Below are 19785 nucleotides of genomic sequence, written 5' to 3' on the forward strand. Positions count from 1 at the left end.
GCAGGCAAACGACAGGTCACAGCAGGCAGGGGTCAGTAATCCAGAGTAGGGGCAAAGGCACCAGACGGAAGGCAGACTCAGTCAGGGGCAGGCAGAGTGGTCAGGCAGTCGGGCTCAGAGTCAGGACAGGCAAAGGTCAAAACCAGAAGAGCGAGAAAAGGAGCGACTGGGGAAAGCAGGAGCTGAGACAGGAGACAAAGGGCTGTGAGACATGAATTTACATCAAGACACATGACAAGTAGGAAGTATACGGAGGGTACGGGGCAACAGAGGACGAACAGCAGAGGAGCTAATGATTTTGGAATAGGTGAAAAGGTCTCGGCTTCCGGGGGTGTAGCCGCGGGGATTATAGCGACGTGCCAGCGCATCCGGCTTAACATCCTTGTGTACCGGTCGGTGTTGCAGAAGCAAAGTAGCCCGGGCCTTAATGAACCCCTCCCGGAGGTCCTGGTACTCCGAGGGAATGGTGGAGAGGTTCGGGGCAATTTCCAAGCCCCCAGGAAGACGTCCCAGGGCAGGCAGAGCTGATTTCAGGCAATGAGCCTGGCAGAACGGGCTCCAGCCCACGATGGCTCCAGTAGCCCAGTCAATCAAGGGATTGTGTCGCTGGAGCCAAAAGAATCCCAACACCACAGGAACCTGCAGAGACTCAATTAGCAGAAATTGGATCGTCTCACTGTGGTTCCCCGACACTCGTAGGTTGATGGAGGTGGTATGGTGGGTGACCCGGCCTATAGACCGCCCGTCCAAAGAGAGACTCGGGAAAGCAGGAGCTGAGACAAAACGTTGGTTGTCTTGACAAACAAGACGAACTGGCAACAGAGAACACAGGTATAAGTACCCAGGGGATAATGGGGAAGATGGCCGACACCTGGAGGAGGGTGGAGACAAGCACAAGGACAGGTGAAACAGATCAGGGCGTGACAGACAGGTTATTAGGCTATTATTTTCATTGTCACATTTTTGTGATTAATTAATCAAGTCTACATACAGTTGAAGTGGGAAGTTTACATACAGTTTGGTTGGAGTCATTAAAACTCGTTTTTCAACCACTCCACACATTTCTTGTTAACAAACTATGGTTTTGGCAAGTCGGTTAGAACATCTACTTTGTGCTTGACACGAGTAATTTTTCCAATAATTGTTTACAGACAGATTATTTCACTTATAATTCACTGTATCACAATTCCAGTGGGTCAGAAGTTTACATACACTAAGTTCACTGTGCCTTTAAACAGCTTGGAAAATTCCAGAAAATGATGTCATGGCTTTAGATGCTTCTGATATACTAATTGACATAATTTGAGTCAATTGGAGGTTTACCTGCGGATGTATTTCAAGGCCTAGCTTCAAACTCAGTGCCTCTTTGCTTGACATCATGGGAAAATCAAAAGAAATTATCCAAGAACTCTGAAAAAAATTGTGGACCTCCACAAGTCTGGTTCATCCTTGGGAGCAATTTCCAAACACCTGAACACATGTTCATCTGTACAAACAATAGTATGCAAGTATAAACTCCATGGGACCACGCAGCCGTCATACCGCTCAGGAAGGAGACACATTCTGTCTCCTAGAGATGAACGTACTTAGGTGTGAAAAGTGCTAATCAATCCCAGAACAACAGCAAAGGATCTTGTGAAGATGCTGGAGGAAACAGGTACAAAAGTATCTATATCCACAGTAAAACGAGTCCTATATCGACATAACCTGAAAGGCTGCTCAGCAAGGAAGAAGCCACTGCTCCAAAACCGCCATAAAAAAGCCAGACTACGGTTTGCAACTGCACATGGGGGGCAAAGAGTGTACTTTTTGGAGAAATGTCCTCTGGTCTGATGAAACAAAAATAGAACTGTTTGGCCATAATGACCATCGTTATATTTGGAGTGAAAAGGGGAGGCTTGCAAGCCAAAGAACATCATCCCAACCGTGAAGCACGGGGATGTCAGCATTATGTTGTGGGGGTGCTTTGCTGCAGGAGGGCCTGGTGCACTTCACAAAATAGATGGCATCATGAGGGAGGAAAAGTATGTGGATATATTGAAGCAACATCTCAAGACATCAGTCAGGAAGTTAAAGCTTGGGTCTTCCAAAGCTTGGGTCTTCCAAATGTACAATAACCCCAAGCATACTTCCAAAGTTGTGACAAAATGGCTTAAGGACAACAAAGTCAAGGTATTGGAGTGGCCATCACAAAGCCCTGACCTCAATCCCATCGAACATTTGTGGGCAGAACTGAAAAAGCTTGTGTGAGCAAGGAGGCCTACAAACCTGACTCAGTTACACCAGCTTTGTCAGGAGGAATGGGCCAAAATTCACCCAACTTATTGTGGGAAGCTTGTGGAAGGCTATCCGAAATGTTTGACCCAAGTTAAACAATTTAAAGGCAATGCTACCAAATACTAATTGAGTGTATGTAAACTTCTGACCCACTGGGAATGTGATGAAAGAAATAAAAGCTGAAATAAATCATTCTCTCTACTATTATTCTGACATTTCACATTCTTAAAATAAATTGGTGATCCTAACTGACATTAAACAGGGAATTTTTACTAGGATTAAATGTCAGGAATTGTGAAAAACTGAGTTTAAATGTATTTGGCTAAGGTGTATGTAAACTTCCAACTTCAACTGTACTTTATCCCATCCATATTGTTTCTTTGTCAGTCATGTGGTTCAATCTCCAGTGTGAATATCTCTCTGGCTCTCTCTGCTCTTTCAGGTGTTCCTATATGAGATTGAGTGTGTGCTCTTTGTTCTTGAATATTCTTGAATATAGTGTGAAAGAGATGCATAGAGAGTGTGCTCTCTCTCTAGATTGCTCCATTCATTCCAGCCCCAGGCAGGCCAACACTGTGGCTAAGACTAGCATAGCACTGGCTGTCATGGTGATCAACTACACTGAGCGTAGCCTCCGCTCCAGTAAAGCCTGGCTATCAGCACACTGACCACTGGGACTAAATACAAGCTGTTGGACTACACACTATAATACTGATTATAATAACAGTTCCTGCAAATATAGCTCATCCTTAATTTGCCTGTGACAGGTTTTCCTGAGTATCAGCTCTGTAATACTATCATATTGTTTCTGTTGTTAAGGCGTGCTGGGTGTTTCAAAACTAACGTGGTGGGAAAAGGGATGATTATTCATTGCCAGTCCTCCAATGGTTAAACCTCTGCAGATGGATAAGGCTAGGGCTGGATCCTATAGAATGGAATGAACACCGGAGGAAGTTGTCTTGCTCTGAAGGAGGATCCCTTGGAGCAGTGCCAAGGCTAGCCTATGTGAGTAGCCAGAAAATGCTAACATCCGGTTTTAATGGATACGGTATTTTCAACTTAACCTCCATTTCCTCTGAAAAAGGGAAGTGGGAACTCCACTCAGGTGTCTTTCTACACCTGCTACATTAGGCTATGCCAGTGCTCATGGTGGAGCAGGCCTGGGATGCTACGTTAGGCTATGCCATGGTTCATGGTGGAGCAGGCCTGAGATGCTATGTTAGGTTATGCCAGGGCTCATGGTGGAGCAGGCCTGGGATGCTACATTAGGCTACGCCATGGCCCATGGTGTAGCAGGCCTGAGATGCTACGTTAGGCTATGCCAGGGCTCATGGTGGAGCAGGCCTGGGATTCTACGTTAGGCTATGCCAGTGCTCATGGTGGAGCAGGCCTGAGATGCTACGTTAGGCTATGCCAGGGCTCATGGTGGAGCAGGCCTGAGATGCTACGTTAGGCTATGCCAGGGCTCATGGTGGAGCAGGCCTGAGATGCTACGTTAGGCTATGCCAGGGCTCATGGTGGAGCAGGCCTGAGATGCTACGTTAGGCTATGCCAGGGCTCATGGTGGAGCAGGCCTGAGATGCTACGTTAGGCTATGCCAGGGCTCATGGTGGAGCAGGCCTGGGATGCTACGTTAGGCTATGCCAGGGCTCATGGTGGAGAAGGCCTGGGATGCTACGTTAGGCTATGCCAGGGCTCATGGTGGAGCAGGCCTGGGATGCTACGTTAGGCTAGGCCAGGGCTCATGGTGGAGCAGGCCTGGGATGCTACGTTAGGCTATGCCAGTGCTCATGGTGGAGCAGGCCTGGGATGCTACGTTAGGCTATGCCAGGGCTCATGGTGGAGCAGGCCTGGGATGCTACGTTAGGCTAGGCCAGGGCTCATGGTGGAGCAGGCCTGGGATGCTACGTTAGGCTATGCCAGGGCTCATGGTGGAGCAGGCCTGGGATGCTACGTTAGGCTATGCCAGTGCTCATGGTGGAGCAGGCCTGGGAGGTAGTGGTGAGGGAAGCAATGCTGACAGACAGATAGGGATTGGTGGAAACATCTGGCCTGCGGAAACACCCTGCACAGTGCTCATGTACCACTATCAACACCAGCTATCACATCAGGGACACAGCCAGCCATGTGATGTAGACCGGTATGAATACAACCAAGCATGCTCTATGAATGAGAGCAGAGAGGACATGGGATATGGGCTGGGGCACTGTTTACCAGTGTCTGAAATAATGTCCTTTTGTGATAACCCCCACATCTGACAGACGCAGGAATGACGACCCTGTAGGAGCCAGTAGCGGTGTGTGGTTAAACTCACTGGGGAAGCCAAGCAAGTAAAAGCCATAATTACAACCTATGTGTTGTGATAATTGCGTTGTTTGATCTATAACCTGTTAGTTCATATGCCTTGACACCGTGATATATAGACCTAAGGCTGAGACAATAAGAAGCCACAGTGGCAGAATAAATTTAACCACAGCTTTGTTTCATCATAAAACCAGAGAGCAACCTCTGTCCGGTGGAGTCCACTAAGCAAATTGCATGTTACGAAAACATGGTCAATCAAGTTAATGTCTCTGACATTTTTGGACTACTAAACAACCATTGATTTCGGACACAGGAGAGTTACTGCAAATCGCAAAAACAGGAGCTGGCTCCACTATTACCGGACCATTTCAACATCATCAAATCACCTCTGCTTAGTCTAATAGAGTGACAACTAAAAGATTCCAAAAACAATTTAGTCCAATCAATGTAAGCTAAATGTCATGTGTCTGTCCATGGTACTGATTTCTGTTTGTGTGTGTGTGTATATCAATGCCATCCTCCTCTCTTTCATGTTGCCGAAATGGAAAAATATGAAACACAGAGAGACGAAAAATAAATCTATTTAATTTTTTTCTTCTTTTATTGGGTTAAGTGCCTTGCTCAAGTGCACATCGACAAATGTTTTACCCAGACAGCTTGGGGATTCAAACCAGCAACCTTGCAGTTACTGGCCCAACGCTCTTAAACGCTAGGCTACCTGCACTTATCACGCAATCCGTCATTTCATTACATAATTTGTCTCAATAGGTTATTAACCTTTGCCAGTGTACTGACGTGAGCGGCGGGTTACCCTTCTCCCAGGACTCCCCAACATAGGCCTTGATGATCACTGACTGCCAAGTGACATCATCCTTGACGGACTGATGTGTCACTAACTGCGTGAGTGGAGCAGAGGCGGAGGGGGTACGACAGTGGCACTCTGTTTCTGGGAGGGCACTGCCACCCCTTATCAAAATAAGCAGGGCCACCCGACGCCCCACTATCTAACCCTAATTGGCATTACAGTTTGGATGGCTGCATGGCACCGGAGCGGGTACCAAGACCCATGCCAGGTCTGGCACACTGGAGCCGTAGCCATTGTCAGCTCAGGTGCTGGAAAGGGCAGCCTTTGACTTAGCGTGGCAACGCCACCGAGGATGCAGAGAATGGCATGTCACTTACCATCAGTGGCTCCATTGGCTGAAGCTTCCCTCTGTTTTAGGAAGCGTAAACATTTGATTTGTTTGTTTGTTTGTCCGTCTGCCCACCCAATAGGAGAAAGAATAGTTTGGCTTTTCCTAAGAAAGAATGTGACAAAGGTCATGGTGAAAAAAAGCCTAAATTGAACCCAGGGCATGAAACATTTAAAATTCCCTCTACTCTTTTGTTTTATGTCAATCTCTTTTGTGAAAAAGCTATAGAGCATTTCTGTGGACTTTGTGTCTAATTCGACATTGGAGATGGATGCCTTTATGTGGCTCTGTGCACATGGGACTGGGCTCATTGTCACAATGCTAAAGCATTCAAATGAAATTCCTGGAATAATTAAGACTGACAAGATCTCCTTGCTCCCATAAGAGGAAATCATGTTTGTTTGCAGTGACTACAAAAAGCCTCCATGTCACTCATTTTGTCCCCAGCACAATAGGCGTAATTATTGTTAATTAATAAAACTTCCACTGGCATAGTCTGCGGTTAGCTCACCCCATCGTATTGGGGCAGTCCCTCATGATTATTCAATGAGCGGCTGCTTAATATGCATGAGGGGGTGTATATGGGGTGAGGAGAGGCGCTGGCTCAGAGTGAGGGAGGGAGTGAGTTAGTGAGAGACAGACTGAGAGTAGAGCGTGCTTACTCCTACTCGGACACGCGTGCATGACTGGCTGCACTGCCTTCATGTAAATCCTTTCAGCTATTTCCTGGGTGAGTTTGCGAGACGGAGCAGCCTGGTCAGCAGCTCCATGTGAGCCAGCAGCCCAGAGAGAGAGACAACTTGCCTGGCTGACTGGAGAGCAAGACTGTATGGTGAGATTCCTCCACCATGGGATGCAGCCTCTGTACCCTGCAGAAGCCTGAGGAGCAATACAAACTACTCTATGAAGTCTGCCAGGTAATGTAACCAAGCCACTTCTGCCCTCTTCTGAACAGCTGAACTTTCAGGGCTGTTGAATCACTGCTGATGTCAACTCAAAGTGTAGAGGTTCTACAGATGTTTCGTTGTCTACTGCAAAGTTAATGTATTGAATGTGGTGATTCAAGGTCATACTTTTGCATTACGTCTTGTAAGTACTGATTTATTCACTAGCTGGGATTCAGTTTGATGTGGTTGTAGAGGTTGTAGATGTGTTGGCTTTGTGTTGTAGTTTGGTGTTTTTTCTTTGCATTGGCCTCTGTTGGTTTGATGCCAGTGTGGCTAGGGCAGATTGAGTGACAGGGTTGGAGTATAGTAGTGTAGTAGAGTGCTGTTGTGGCTGCCTGGCTGGCAAGCTGGATCCCCACTGGTGTTGCAGTCGTGTGAACTCTGGGCGCGAGGTCACGGAGCGGTGGTGAGGAGGTCTTGATAAAGGAGGACTGAGGGAGAGCTGACAGCTCTCTGAATGTGTCTGTTAGTGTGTGCTGATCATAACCCACCTCATTGTCAAGTGACTCCCGACTCAGCCACTTCTGACTTTAACCCCTCGTTCACTTCCGTTTAAAATTTGTTTAACACTAAAGTGCTTAGACTGCAGATGTTTCACTATGATAATAGACAAGAAGTGTTGTATAGGTATTTGATTCATGTAAACAATTGTTTGTTGTTTTGAACAAAGTTAATTTATCAATGAGGAATGAATCATCCCGTGTCCCTATGTTTAGATACAATGAGTATACAAAACATTAAGAACACCTTCTCTTTCCATTACATAGACTGACCAGGTGAAAGCTATGATCCCTTATTGATGTCACCTGTTAAATCCACTTCAATCAGTGTAGATGAAGGGGAGGAGACAGGTTCAAGAAGGATTTTTAAGCCTTGAGACAATTGAGACATGGATTGTGTATGTGTGCCATTCAGAGGGTGAATGGGGAAGACAAACGATTGAAGTGCCTTTGAACAGGGTATGGTAATAGGTGCCAGGCACACTGGTTTGTGTCAAGAACTGCAACGCTGCTGGGTTTTTCATGCTCAACAGTTTACTGTGTGTCAAGAATGGTCCACCACCCAAAGGACATCCAGCCAACTTGACACATCTGTGGGAAGTATTGGAGTCAACATGGTTCAGCATCCCTGTGGAACGCTTTTGACACCTTGTAGAGTCCATGCCCCGACAAACTGAGGCTGTGAGGGGGTAAAAAGCACCCTTGATTTGTATGGAGAAGATATAGCCTTCAGAAAATAAATGTAATACTAGCCTTCAAGCACACATTTCTGTTTTTTATGAAAGGTAGTTACTTCTGTTCCAGTATACTGTAATACCGACGTTGAAGAAGATCACTTGGACATTGTACAGCCTGGGACTTGTGCTCTGGTCACCAAGACCATGATTAAAGGGAATGGTAGAGTGGGGTACCAGGAATAAAAGGGAATGGTAGAGTGGGGTACCAGGAATAAAAGGGAATGGTAGAGTGGGGTACCAGGAATAAAAGGGAATGGTAGAGTGGGGTACCAGGAATAAAAGGGAATGGTAGAGTGGGGTACCAGGAATAAAAGGGAATGGTAGAGTGGGGTACCAGGAATAAAAGGGAATGGTAGAGTGGGGTACCAGGAATAAAAGGGAATGGTAGAGTGGGGTACCAGGAATAAAAGGGAATGGTAGAGTGGGGTACCAGGAATAAAAGGGAATGGTAGAGTGGGGTACCAGGAATAAAAGGATATGGTAGAGTGGGGTACCAGGAATAAAAGGGAATGGTAGAGTGGGGTACCAGGAATAAAAGGGAATGGTAGAGTGGGGTACCAGGAATAAAAGGGAATGGTAGAGTGGGGTACCAGGAATAAAAGGGAATGGTAGAGTGGGGTACCAGGAATAAAAGGGAATGGTAGAGTGGGGTACCAGGAATAAAAGGGAATGGTAGAGTGGGGTACCAGGAATAAAAGGGAATGGTAGAGTGGGGTACCAGGAATAAAAGGGAATGGTAGAGTGGGGTACCAGGAATAAAAGGGAATGGTAGAGTGGGGTACCAGGAATAAAAGGGAATGGTAGAGTGGGGTACCAGGAATAAAAGGGAATGGTAGAGTGGGGTACCAGGAATAAAAGGGAATGGTAGAGTGGGGTACCAGGAATAAAAGGATATGGTAGAGTGGGGTACCAGGAATAAAAGGGAATGGTAGAGTGGGGTACCAGGAATAAAAGGGAATGGTAGAGTGGGGTACCAGGAATAAAAGGGAATGGTAGAGTGGGGTACCAGGAATAAAAGGGAATGGTAGAGTGGGGTACCAGGAATAAAAGGGAATGGTAGAGTGGGGTACCAGGAATAAAAGGATATGGTAGAGTGGGGTACCAGGAATAAAAGGGAATGGTAGAGTGGGGTACCAGGAATAAAAGGATATGGTAGAGTGGGGTACCAGGAATAAAAGGGAATGGTAGAGTGGGGTACCAGGAATAAAAGGATATGGTAGAGTGGGGTACCAGGAATAAAAGGGAATGGTAGAGTAGGGAACCATATGGCTCTTCAAGGTCCAGTCAGTCTACATCCCCTCTGTCCTCAGATGAACCTAATAGGAACAAGCGTGTACGGTAGCTGCTGCTGCTGCTATGCCTAATAAAAGTACTAATTCTGTCAGGCAGGGAGAACATAGCTTCATTTATAAAATGTAGATAGTCCCTCATTGCTGACTCTATCTTTTTATTTTTTATTATCTTATGATGGGAAAGATACACTGATGTGTAGTTTCCTTTGTGGCCAGAAGGGGGTTATTCAGATCAAACATGACCATTCCCTCTAGTGTACACATACTTCTTCATTATCTTCTTCACTATACAATACGATTATTACACTCGTAGAAAAAAGGGTTCCAAAAGGGTTCTTCTGTCCCCAACAGAGAACCATTTTGGTTCCAGGTAGATCCCTTTTTATTTCCAGGTAGAACTATTTTGGGTTCCATGTAGAACCCTATGTGTAAAGGGTTCCACATGAAACTCAAAAGGGTTCTACCTGGAACCAAAAATGGTTCTTCAAAGGGTTTTCTATGGGGACAGCCGAAGAACCCTTTTAGGTTCTAGATAGAAAACAAAGTGCTAAGAGTGGATATTCATCTTAAAGCAGGTATGCACTACCAATGTATTAGTAAGAACACAACTACAGATTTTGTCAGCAGACAAGGCTTTAGCTCCAAGTGTCTGACTCTGACAGACTGGGTTTTAGTCTTATGAGCAAAACCCCAGTAATGTTTTCTAGCTTTGGGTTTTTGTCTCTGTTCTTCCTTGAAGGGCACCAGCTGAGTGTTGTCAGCATATTACATACCCATTTAGTGAGCAGGGTGCTGCTGTGTGGCAGGCTGCATGGTGGCTATTTAAGTGAAGTTAATGAGCAAGCTCTGTGTGGATTTCCCTTATTGTTCCCTAAGAAGCTGTTCTGTTCCCATTAGTGAGAGATGACAGCCCTGGCCCTGTCTCAGTATTGTGTCTGCAAATCACCCTGCTTTGATCATTGCAGGTCTGGTTCAAAATGACTAAAAGGTTTTGCCCTGACTGGAGGACTCTGGTAAGGAAGAGGTATGTTTGTGTGATGGTAAATGGATTCTGGGTTTGGGTAAATCAAACAGCTGATGTGATGGGACCAGACAACCCCATCTTCTTCTCCATTTCATGTTTTCACCCACCAACCCCCTACAAAAAAACATGACAGCAAGAAGATGGTACTAGAGGGAGGCAGCGAGTTCCTTTGTTCCTCTCCATCTCCAGCCACAGCCAGGCTGTCATTCTCCCTGTCAATTACTGTTGATTGGCAGGCTGTTAGCTGGCTGTTAGCTGGCTGTTAGCTGGCTGTTAGCTGGCTGTTAGCTGGCTGTTAGCTGGCTGTTAGCTGGCTGTTAGCTGACTGTTAGCTGACTGTTAGCTGGCTGTTAGCTGGCTGTTAGCAGGCTGTTAGCTGGTGGAGTCCTACTGTTTGTCTTATGGCTCCCTTCCTCCCTCCGTCTTGCCCATTACTCCTACCTGGAGGGAGAGCCACCTGACCAGACTGAGCCAGGCAGAGCATACAAAGCCGCTCGGCTGCTCCGTGTTTCACATCAAACCCTATTCATCAGTGGGAGCTAACCTCAGACTAGCCCATCAGCAACCTCCCTCCCTTGTTTCCTCCCCGATCACACAGAGAATGCTTACATGCCTTTCAACTTGATACATCTTTTTGTATTGATGCACCTTGACTTGAATGATAAACAAAATAAATAAAGAAGGATGTTGTCAGCCTTGGTTTCCCCGGGCCACTCTGCTGGATAAAAGATTAAGCATCATCTCAATGTGACATTACCAGTAAAGGAAAATATTAGCGATTCGATTAACCTTCGTTGCACTGTAAAACAGTCTGGCTTTTTGCGTAAGTGGCAGCAGGACGGTGGCTTATAAACCATGGGATTGTTGTGTTGTGCAGATTAATTTTGGTCACTCACTCACTATCCTGAGGAGTGTGCCTCAGGCCGGGGTTGAGGTGAGGTCACTTCCTGTAAGAACAGGACCTGTACTGTGACAGGGAGGGTGGTCTCAGGCTTCCAATGATCTGCCAACGTGTCTTTAAAATAATTCATTTTCAGAACATTATGGTTATTTTTACGGTGGTTCTTTTATTGTCCTACTCCTGTGTCAGTTGGATGTGGGTAAACAGTCTTTTCACTGCCAGCATATATCTTCACATGGCTTCAGTCTCTCCATTATTCCAATCCGTGGATCAGACCTCGGGGCCTTTCCGTGTGTGAGTGCATGCATGCGTGCATCTGTCTGTCTGCATGCATGCCCAAGTTCAGGTAGGCATGTGCCAGACAGTGCCATGTGGCCACCTTATGGGAGAGTTCAAAAGGTTGTGTGTGTGTGTGTGTGTTTGCCCTCGCGCCTGTTAAATGAATCCTATGGGGCTGGAGCTGTGGTTGTAGACAGAGATCAGGGTGGTCTGTGTTGTCTGTATCAGGGAGACCTAGGAAGGGATACATTGGGGATCAGGCAGCACGCCCGTTTCATCTACTGATAATACACACAGATCCTCTAGATCAGGGTGCCTGGAACACTGCCCACACCACGCTACACACACACACACACACACACACACACACACAGCTCCGTGGGGGTTTATTGATCCACAACACTCCCTGCTACTCTCTCTCTTTCTCACTGTTTAGACACACCTACTGCTCCCAGACAGGGACAGCATCGCTGTCCTTCTAGTCAGTTATGGGTACGAATCTCTGGTCTTATGGGAGTGTCATCTCTACTAAGAATGACATTTTAACAAAGTTTGTTTAGAAATCCCTGTTGAATCATTTTCTTTGCCTCTTCAGTTGACTCTTTTGAAATTGAGCGCAATAAGTTAAATGCTACAAAAAAGGCTTAACAGATCATGTTTGAGTCAAGTCTTTTAAACCATCTACTTAACAAAAAATCTTCTGTACTCTGCCAAATATGTGAAGATCAGTTATGACATTGATTTCAATGAAGAAACCCTTTGAAAAGCCTCTGTTTAGGAAAGAGTATTAGTAAGCAGCATGAAAGGCAGCCTGAAGGCAGAAGAAGTACAGATAATTAGAGCTTTGAGCAGGGCAGGCTAGGTATGGGAGGGAGGGAGTGTCTCAGTCCCCCCTCTATGTAAACTTGACCCCTAGAACAGCCTGAACCCCATGCTCAATCCTCACAGCTGGAAAGGTAAGTGCCATGCAGAGATGCAAGCTCTGCTGCTTTTGTCAGGGCAGTGAAGGTAGGGAGCTGGAAACTGTCTGACAGTCCTGTCTGACCGACGGCTCTTAATCTCTCCACAAGTGGCCTGTAATGGTCCTGGCGCCTGTCTGTGTTTCATAGAAGACCCAGGGCTTAATGAGAGCTCCAACACAAGCCCCCCATTCAAGCTCCGATCCAGACGGGAGCTGGCCTCATCAACGTTTTCACTGCTGCTTGACTGTGTCATCTTTACAGCTCGTTATAGAGGGAGGGTTTGTGAGTAAAGAAAGAGATTGGCACAAACAGATTCCATGCATTTGTGATCTGAGACAACTGTGAGATACTATTGGACCCCTTGTTGGCAATATTTTTCACTTCAAAATATTCTGATATTCATCAAAAGTATATGAAAATTGGCCTTGTTACAAAAACGCTTAAGCATGTCTTCCTTCAGCCGGACAGAAGAGAATGAGATGAAATATTTGTCCAACATGGCTCTGACACCCACTGTCAGGACCCCTGTCATTAAAGCAGCATGACATCTGGAGCTCCAGGATGGCTCTCCCCCTCTCCCCCTCTCCTGGTAATGAGGCTTGACAGAGGCGGAGTGGGGAGACAAAGCAGGCTATGCTGATGGGATGGCTGGAGGAGCCCACTACACTGTGTTTAATAACAGGCAGGTTCACCCTGGTGTGCCTCCACATCTGTTCAACACTGTAGCAGGTGGCAAGCAGCCACAGGGGAGCGCTCCTCCTCGCACCAGCCCATGTCCCCCGTTCCTCCGTCAAGCCTGAGGATGGCACTGAGGAGCACAGACACCATATGTAGATATAACAGCACAGACACCACAAACACACTCTGAAACAAGTTATGCAATGCACTAAAGACAGAGAGAGAATTGATTGCCAATCACTATAACACTGCGAAGAAGAAGGTGTAAATGTACCCATAGTGTCAGACATGGAAAAACAACTGATAGACAGTATCATAGCAGTTTGAACTCTCAGTATGGTGTACTTGTACAGTAGCTGGTTGGTCATGTTTTGCTGCTTTCTGAGTGGTTATTGTGAAGCATTATTTTTCATTTACTCTCTGGAATGACATGAGGTGGTCTCTGGCTGCACTCTACCAGGCCGATAGAAATACAACACTGGAGGTTATAACAATGACATGAAGATTATTACATTTGCCACAAAGGCCCGGCAGTATCCTGAAATAGATTGACATCATTTGGACCCATATTAGGTCACAGATTACAGTGTGGGAAGACAGACAGACAGACACAGGTGTGACGCTTCCTTTTATGAGGACATAATATTTCCTCAACTCTGTGATTCTGTATGTGGACAGAAACACCCAGAGAGATGAACAATACAAGCCACCTTTCTTCTCAGCTATTACATTTATATTGTCTTGTTCAAAACAATCACCCATTGTAGGCCTATAAACTATTCAGAATCATTGTAATGCGTTTGGTAGCTTCACCTCTTGCTATCAAGTAAATGTGCTTGTGTACTTCTGTTTGCATTCGTTTCTCAAAACAAAACCCATTCCTGCACTGTGGATGGTAACTGTTCATTTACGGTTACACATCTCTTTCATTGGAGCCTTATGTACAAACCCAGAGACTGGTAATGTAGTTGGTAGTGATATGACATGATTAAGAGAGAACCATTCTAGGCCTACCCTAGAATCCCCCAATGTGTCCCCTGTGTCTGTCTGTAATACACTGTCATGAATAAACCATCTCAACAGAGAGAGAGGGGTTTAAGCACTTATTAAAGCACACAAAGATGCGGGGGCCATTTTGCTAGAGGGTCATTATTCCTCATTATGTGTCTGAGCTGCTATTCACCAGGAGCCCCTCACTGACAGGGCTACCGCACACAGGGCTATCGCAGACAACCCTGAGGCAACGGCTGAGGACAGGAACAAGTACAACAAGTCCCGTTAGGACCTCTGCAGAGTCATCAAAACTAGCAAAAGGACAATATAGGAATAAAGTGTGGTGATATTATGCAGGGTCCGACGGCCGTGGCTGTGGCAGGGACTACAGTCCATTACGAAGCCTTGATCTGCCCAACCATACCTCTCTACCAGACGAATTCAACACATTTTATGCATCAACAATAACACCCACCGAACCAGAGGACTGGGTGATCACTGGCAAGGCCGCGGGCCCGGACGGTATTTCAGGGCGCGTTCTCAGAGCACGCGCAGATCAGCTGGCAGGCATATTCACGGTCATTTTCAACATCTCCTTGTCCCAGTCTGTATTCACCATATGTTTTAAGATGACTACGATCATATCTGTTCCCAATAACTCGAAGGCTTCATGCTACAATGATTACCGCCCTGTAGCACTCACATCTGTAATCATGAAGTGCTTTGAAAGGCTGGTTATGGCACACATCAACTCCATCGTTCCAGACACCCTAGACTCACTCCAATTTGCATACAACCCCAACACATCCATAGATGACGCAATCTCAATTGCACTCCACACTGCCCTCACCCACCTAGATAAGAGGAATACCTATGTGAGAATGCTGTTCATTGACTACAGCTCAATGTTCAACATCATTGTACCCTCAAAACCCGTCACCAAGCTTAGGACCCTAGTACTGAGCACCTCCGTTTGCAACTAGATCATGGACTTCCTTTGCAATGCTGACCCTCAACACGGGGGCCCCACAGGGGTGTGTGCTTAGTCCCCTCCTGTAATGCCTGATCATCCACGACTGTGTGGCCACGCACGACTCCAACACCATCATCAACTTTGCTGATAACTTTGATGATATCATTGCCGGTGATCAGGCCTAAGAAAGCCTACAGGGAGGAGGTCAGGGACCTGGCAGTGTGGTGCCGGGAAAACAACCTCTTCCCTCAACGTCAGTAAAACCAAGGAGCTGATCGTGGATTACAAGAAACAGGGTGGCGAGCACGCCCCCATCCACATCAACTGCGCTGCAGTGGAGCGGATCGAGACCTTAAGGTTCCTCAGGGTTCAAATCACTAAGGACTTTAAATTGTCCACACGCACAGTCGTGAAGAAGCCTCGACAGCGCCTCTTCCCCCTCAGGAAGTTGAAAAAGTTTGGCATGGGCCCCTCAGATCCTCAAAGTTCTACAGCTTCACCATTGAGAGCATCTTGACTGGCTGTATCACTGCTTGCTATGGCAACAGCACCTGTACCACTTGCCATGCTGAAGCAGAGAGAACAGTCTATGGTTTGGGTGGCTGGAGTCTAACGATTTTCCGGGCCTTCCTTTCACACCGCCTGATATAGAGGCGGATGGCAGGGAGCTTGACCCTAGTGATATACTTGGTTGTCCTCACCACCCTCTGTAGCGCCATGCGATCGAGAGCGGTGCTGTTGCCATAGCAAGCAGTGATACAGCCAGTCAAGATGCTCTCAATGGTGAAGCTGTTAAACAGTTTCTATCCCCAAGCTATAAGACTACTAAATAGCTAACAAAATGCCTACACGGACTATCTGAGTTGACCCTTGTATTTATTTTAAAAATGTCACTGTCTATGCACACTCACAGAAGTCTACACACTCACGCACACTGACACTCCAACACACACATAAAATGCATGCTCGCATACAATCATCATATATGCTGCTGCTAATCTCAATAGTATGTGGACACCCCTTCAAATTAGTGAATTTAGATGTTTCAGCCACACCCTTTGTTGACAGGTGTATAACATTGAGCACATAGCCATGCAATCTCTATAGACAAACATTGGCAGTAGAATGGCCTTACTATAGAGCTCAGTGACTTTAAACGTGGCACCATCATAGGATGCCACCTTTCCAACAAGTCAGTTCTTCAAGTTTCTGCCCTGCTAGAGCTGCCCCGGTCAACTGTAAGTGCTGTTATTGTTTAGTGGAAACATCTAGGAACAACAACAGCTCAGCCACAAGCCCACAGAACGGGACCACTGAAGCGAGTAGCGCATAAAAATGGTCTGTCCACGGTTGCAACACGTATCGAGTTCCAAACTGCCTCTGGAAGCAATGTCAGCACAAGAACTGTTCATCGGGAGCTTAATGAAATGGGTTTTCATGGCCGTGTGCAGCCGCACACAAGCCTAAGATCACCGTGCGTAATGCCAAGCATCGGCTGGAGTGGCCGCCATTGGACTCTGGAGCAGTGGAAACGCATTCTCTGGAGTGATGAATCACGCTTCACTATCTGGCAGTCCGATGGACGAGTCTGGGTTTGTTGGATGCCAAGAGAACGCTACCTGCCCCAATGCATAGTGGCAACTGTAAAGTTTGGTGGAGGAGGAATAATGGTCTGGGGTTGTTTTTCATATTTTGGGCTAGGCCCCTTAGTTCCAGTGGAGAGAGATCTTAATGCTACAACATACAATGACAATCTAGACGATTCTGTGCTTCCGACTTTGTCGTAACAGTTTGGGGAAGGCCCTTTCCTGTTTCAGCATGACAATGCCCCCGTGCACAAAACAAGGTCCATGCAGAAGTGATTTGTCGAGATCGGTGTGGAAGAACTTGACTGGCCTGCACAGTGCACTGACCTCAACCCCATTGAACACCTTTGGGAGCAATTGGAATGCCGACTGCAAGCCTGGCCTAATCGCCTAACATCAGTGGCCGACCTCACTAATGCTCTTGTGGCTGACTGGAAGCAAGTCCTTGCAGCAATGTACCAACATCTAGTGGAAAGCCTTCTCAGAAGAGTGGAGGCTGTTATAGCAGCAAAGGGGGAACCAACGCCATATTGATACCCATGATTTTGGAATGAGATGTTCGGCGAGCATATCCTGATGCCTAGTCACCTTACACTTAAACATATCTATCTCTATAACTCCAGTATCCCTGCACATTGTAAGTATGGTATTGGAACTGACCCTCGTGTTCTTATTTTCATTTCTTGTGTGTTTTTGTTCTACCTTTTACTGTGGGGGCCACCTGGGACCCAGAGCTTTAATTCCCTGTGTAGAGATGAGGATGCCCAGGTGGCTCCTGTAGCCCTGCTGCGATCCCTGCAGGATACGGCTTGATGCCATTAGTCACTGTCATTTAAACAGACAAGTTTATTTTGATTGGGTGTGTTTGTAGTTTGTGTCCTGGCTTTCTGAGATGATTGAGAGAGGAAGGCATGGGTTACACACACAGCAGCTGTTTCTCTGAGTGTACTACTATATCATCTGAGATGAAGCCGTCCTGGGTAAATTATGGTAGAGCTAACAGGAGATGCTGCCTGCTGGAGTAAAATATGATCAGCTGTCAGTCCTCACAGGGGGTGTGTGGACAAATGAGCCTGTGTGTGCTGCTGCTGCTGCTGCTGGGCTGCAGCTCAGGGACTTGGGACTGGTGACTGTGAGCCAGCAGAGGGAGATAGTGAAGGGTGACAGAGACCTGGGTCCCAGCCCCACTGCCAGTGATTACTACCCCACTGGGTCAATCCCTCGCTCCCCTTTTGTCTCCATCTCCTGCCTTCACTGTGCAGCAACATATAGAGGCAGACAGAGTCGGAGACTGCTGTGGTATACTGCCAGCAGACACACTCCACTCCCATCCTCATGTTATCCATGAGGATAACACACAGACTCGACCTCACGGCCAGATGTTCTATCCTGACCAGTGTAAACCAATGTCACACAGCACAGCCTGGTTCAGAGCAATTCTCAGTCATCTCAGTTAAAACCGTTGTTCAAATTGTAAGTAAAAGGTGCTTGTTCCATCAGTGTGGGAAACTAGGAAAGCCCTTCTTGATTAGCACCTTACGTTGAGCTCATTAAGAGGAAGGCAGCAGAATGCCTAAAGGAAGTGATTCTGGGTATTTTATTGATATACTGTGGATAACAGAATATCCCATGCTTATATCAGATTAAGAGAAAGTAATCAGTAGTGTCTTTTTCAGCCCGCCGTGCTTATTAGCGGAATTAGTTTCTCGCTATTTGTTCTGTAATCCTCTGTAAACCTGCCTGCTGCAGTAAATAAAGACTGCTGTGTTTTTAACTCTCAGAAATTGAAAGACTTTCCCCACAGTCAGTCAAAAGAAAAAAAAACACACAAACCACACACACTCAGAATGAGACCATTAACAAGCTCACCAAGCCGTACTGCTTTTTTGTTGAACATTTTTAAACGTGAAATAAAAGAAGGGATTAACTGTAGTTGGGAACTGAATTAACCCACATTGAGAAAACACTTCCACTGCCACTCAAGCAGCTATAGGACCCCTGAAACTAAGCCGTCAAGCCTCCCTCCACTCTCTCTATCACGTCAGCCCTTCCTCTCTCTGTTAATTCTTCAAAGTCTGAATTTATTTTTTCTTAAGAGGTGTATTGAACCATAAAGAGAGACTTTAGAGAGAGAAGTGAGCGCCACTCATGGTCCTTTCTGAACAAGTGTCTATATAAACAGAGGTTCCCAGGGCTCTCCTGCCTACCCACTGTTGAAAGGCAACTTCTTTACCTGGCCGTTTCCACTCCATTCACCTCACTGACTGCATCGCCTAAAGGAAAAGAAACAGTTGTTCTTTAATTATGTACTCTTCTTTAATTAAGAAAGATTAGTTGGAGCATGAACAACTATATAAGAGACAAGTCTAACATGTTGCATTGTATGCCTTGGCTCAAATCTGTAGTTTTCGTAAAGCCTTTCCAATATAATATTTTCATCAATAATACTCAGAAAGTTCTACACCTCCACTTGGTGCTGTTGATGTTTCTTCCACGTGATTTGAGTTCTCTTAAGGCAGCCCACAGCTACAGTATTGGGCTAGAATGAAAGTTACTTTTCTCACAAATTGACAGATATGCCTATTTGGCAGCAGGTCAGCAATCAGGGAGAGGCTGATATATATACACACACACACACACACACACACACACACACACACACACACACACACACACACTACACCCACACACCTGCTGCCTTCATGCTAAAGTCTCAATCTGGATTTTCTTTGCATTCCATGGTTATTTGGGGGTGAGTAAGGTTAAGGGAGGGTGGCTGGGCTGTTAATTTGTGTTCCTCATTACCTCCAGGACGAGACAGAGACAGACATCTCTATCACATGTCTGAGGTCCAACATTCAGCTCATTTTATGGCCAATGATAAAATTCAGAACATTTAGTCTGCTGTTTCATGCCATCTCAGACTCCTTTCAAATGGTGTATTATTATGAGGCTTTCGAAAGGAGACAATCCCCTCTAGAGTCTGAACCAGTGATCTGATGTGATGTCGAAATGGAAGAAAACAGGGTGTGAATAACAAAGGAATGACCCTTAGTGTCTGGACAGTCAGAAATACACATGGCATATGATTCAGACCTCATTGGTATTCTTTGAACAGGGAGCAGAGCTGAGCTCACTG

The 19785-nt window shown here is 46.1% G+C and overlaps 1 protein-coding gene across 4 annotated transcripts in view; it reads left to right on the top strand.

Annotated features, from left to right (window-relative positions):
- The window catches only part of LOC120024796 (E3 ubiquitin-protein ligase PDZRN3-B-like), a 133628-nt gene that overhangs the window by 95493 nt on the left and 18350 nt on the right, over positions 1–19785 (top strand). For 2 of the 4 annotated variants that reach the window (XM_038969129.1, XM_038969136.1), the window contains exon 1: positions 6623–6691. The exons of the other annotated variants lie outside the window; for them this stretch is intronic. In XM_038969129.1, the coding sequence (XP_038825057.1) occupies positions 6623–6691 (69 nt within the window). Of the gene's footprint in view, positions 1–6622; positions 6692–19785 lie in introns of those variants that run through there. 4 annotated transcript variants of the gene reach the window in all.

The sequence above is a fragment of the Salvelinus namaycush genome, chromosome 2, assembly GCF_016432855.1.
Source record: "Salvelinus namaycush isolate Seneca chromosome 2, SaNama_1.0, whole genome shotgun sequence".
NCBI lineage: Eukaryota > Metazoa > Chordata > Actinopteri > Salmoniformes > Salmonidae > Salvelinus > Salvelinus namaycush.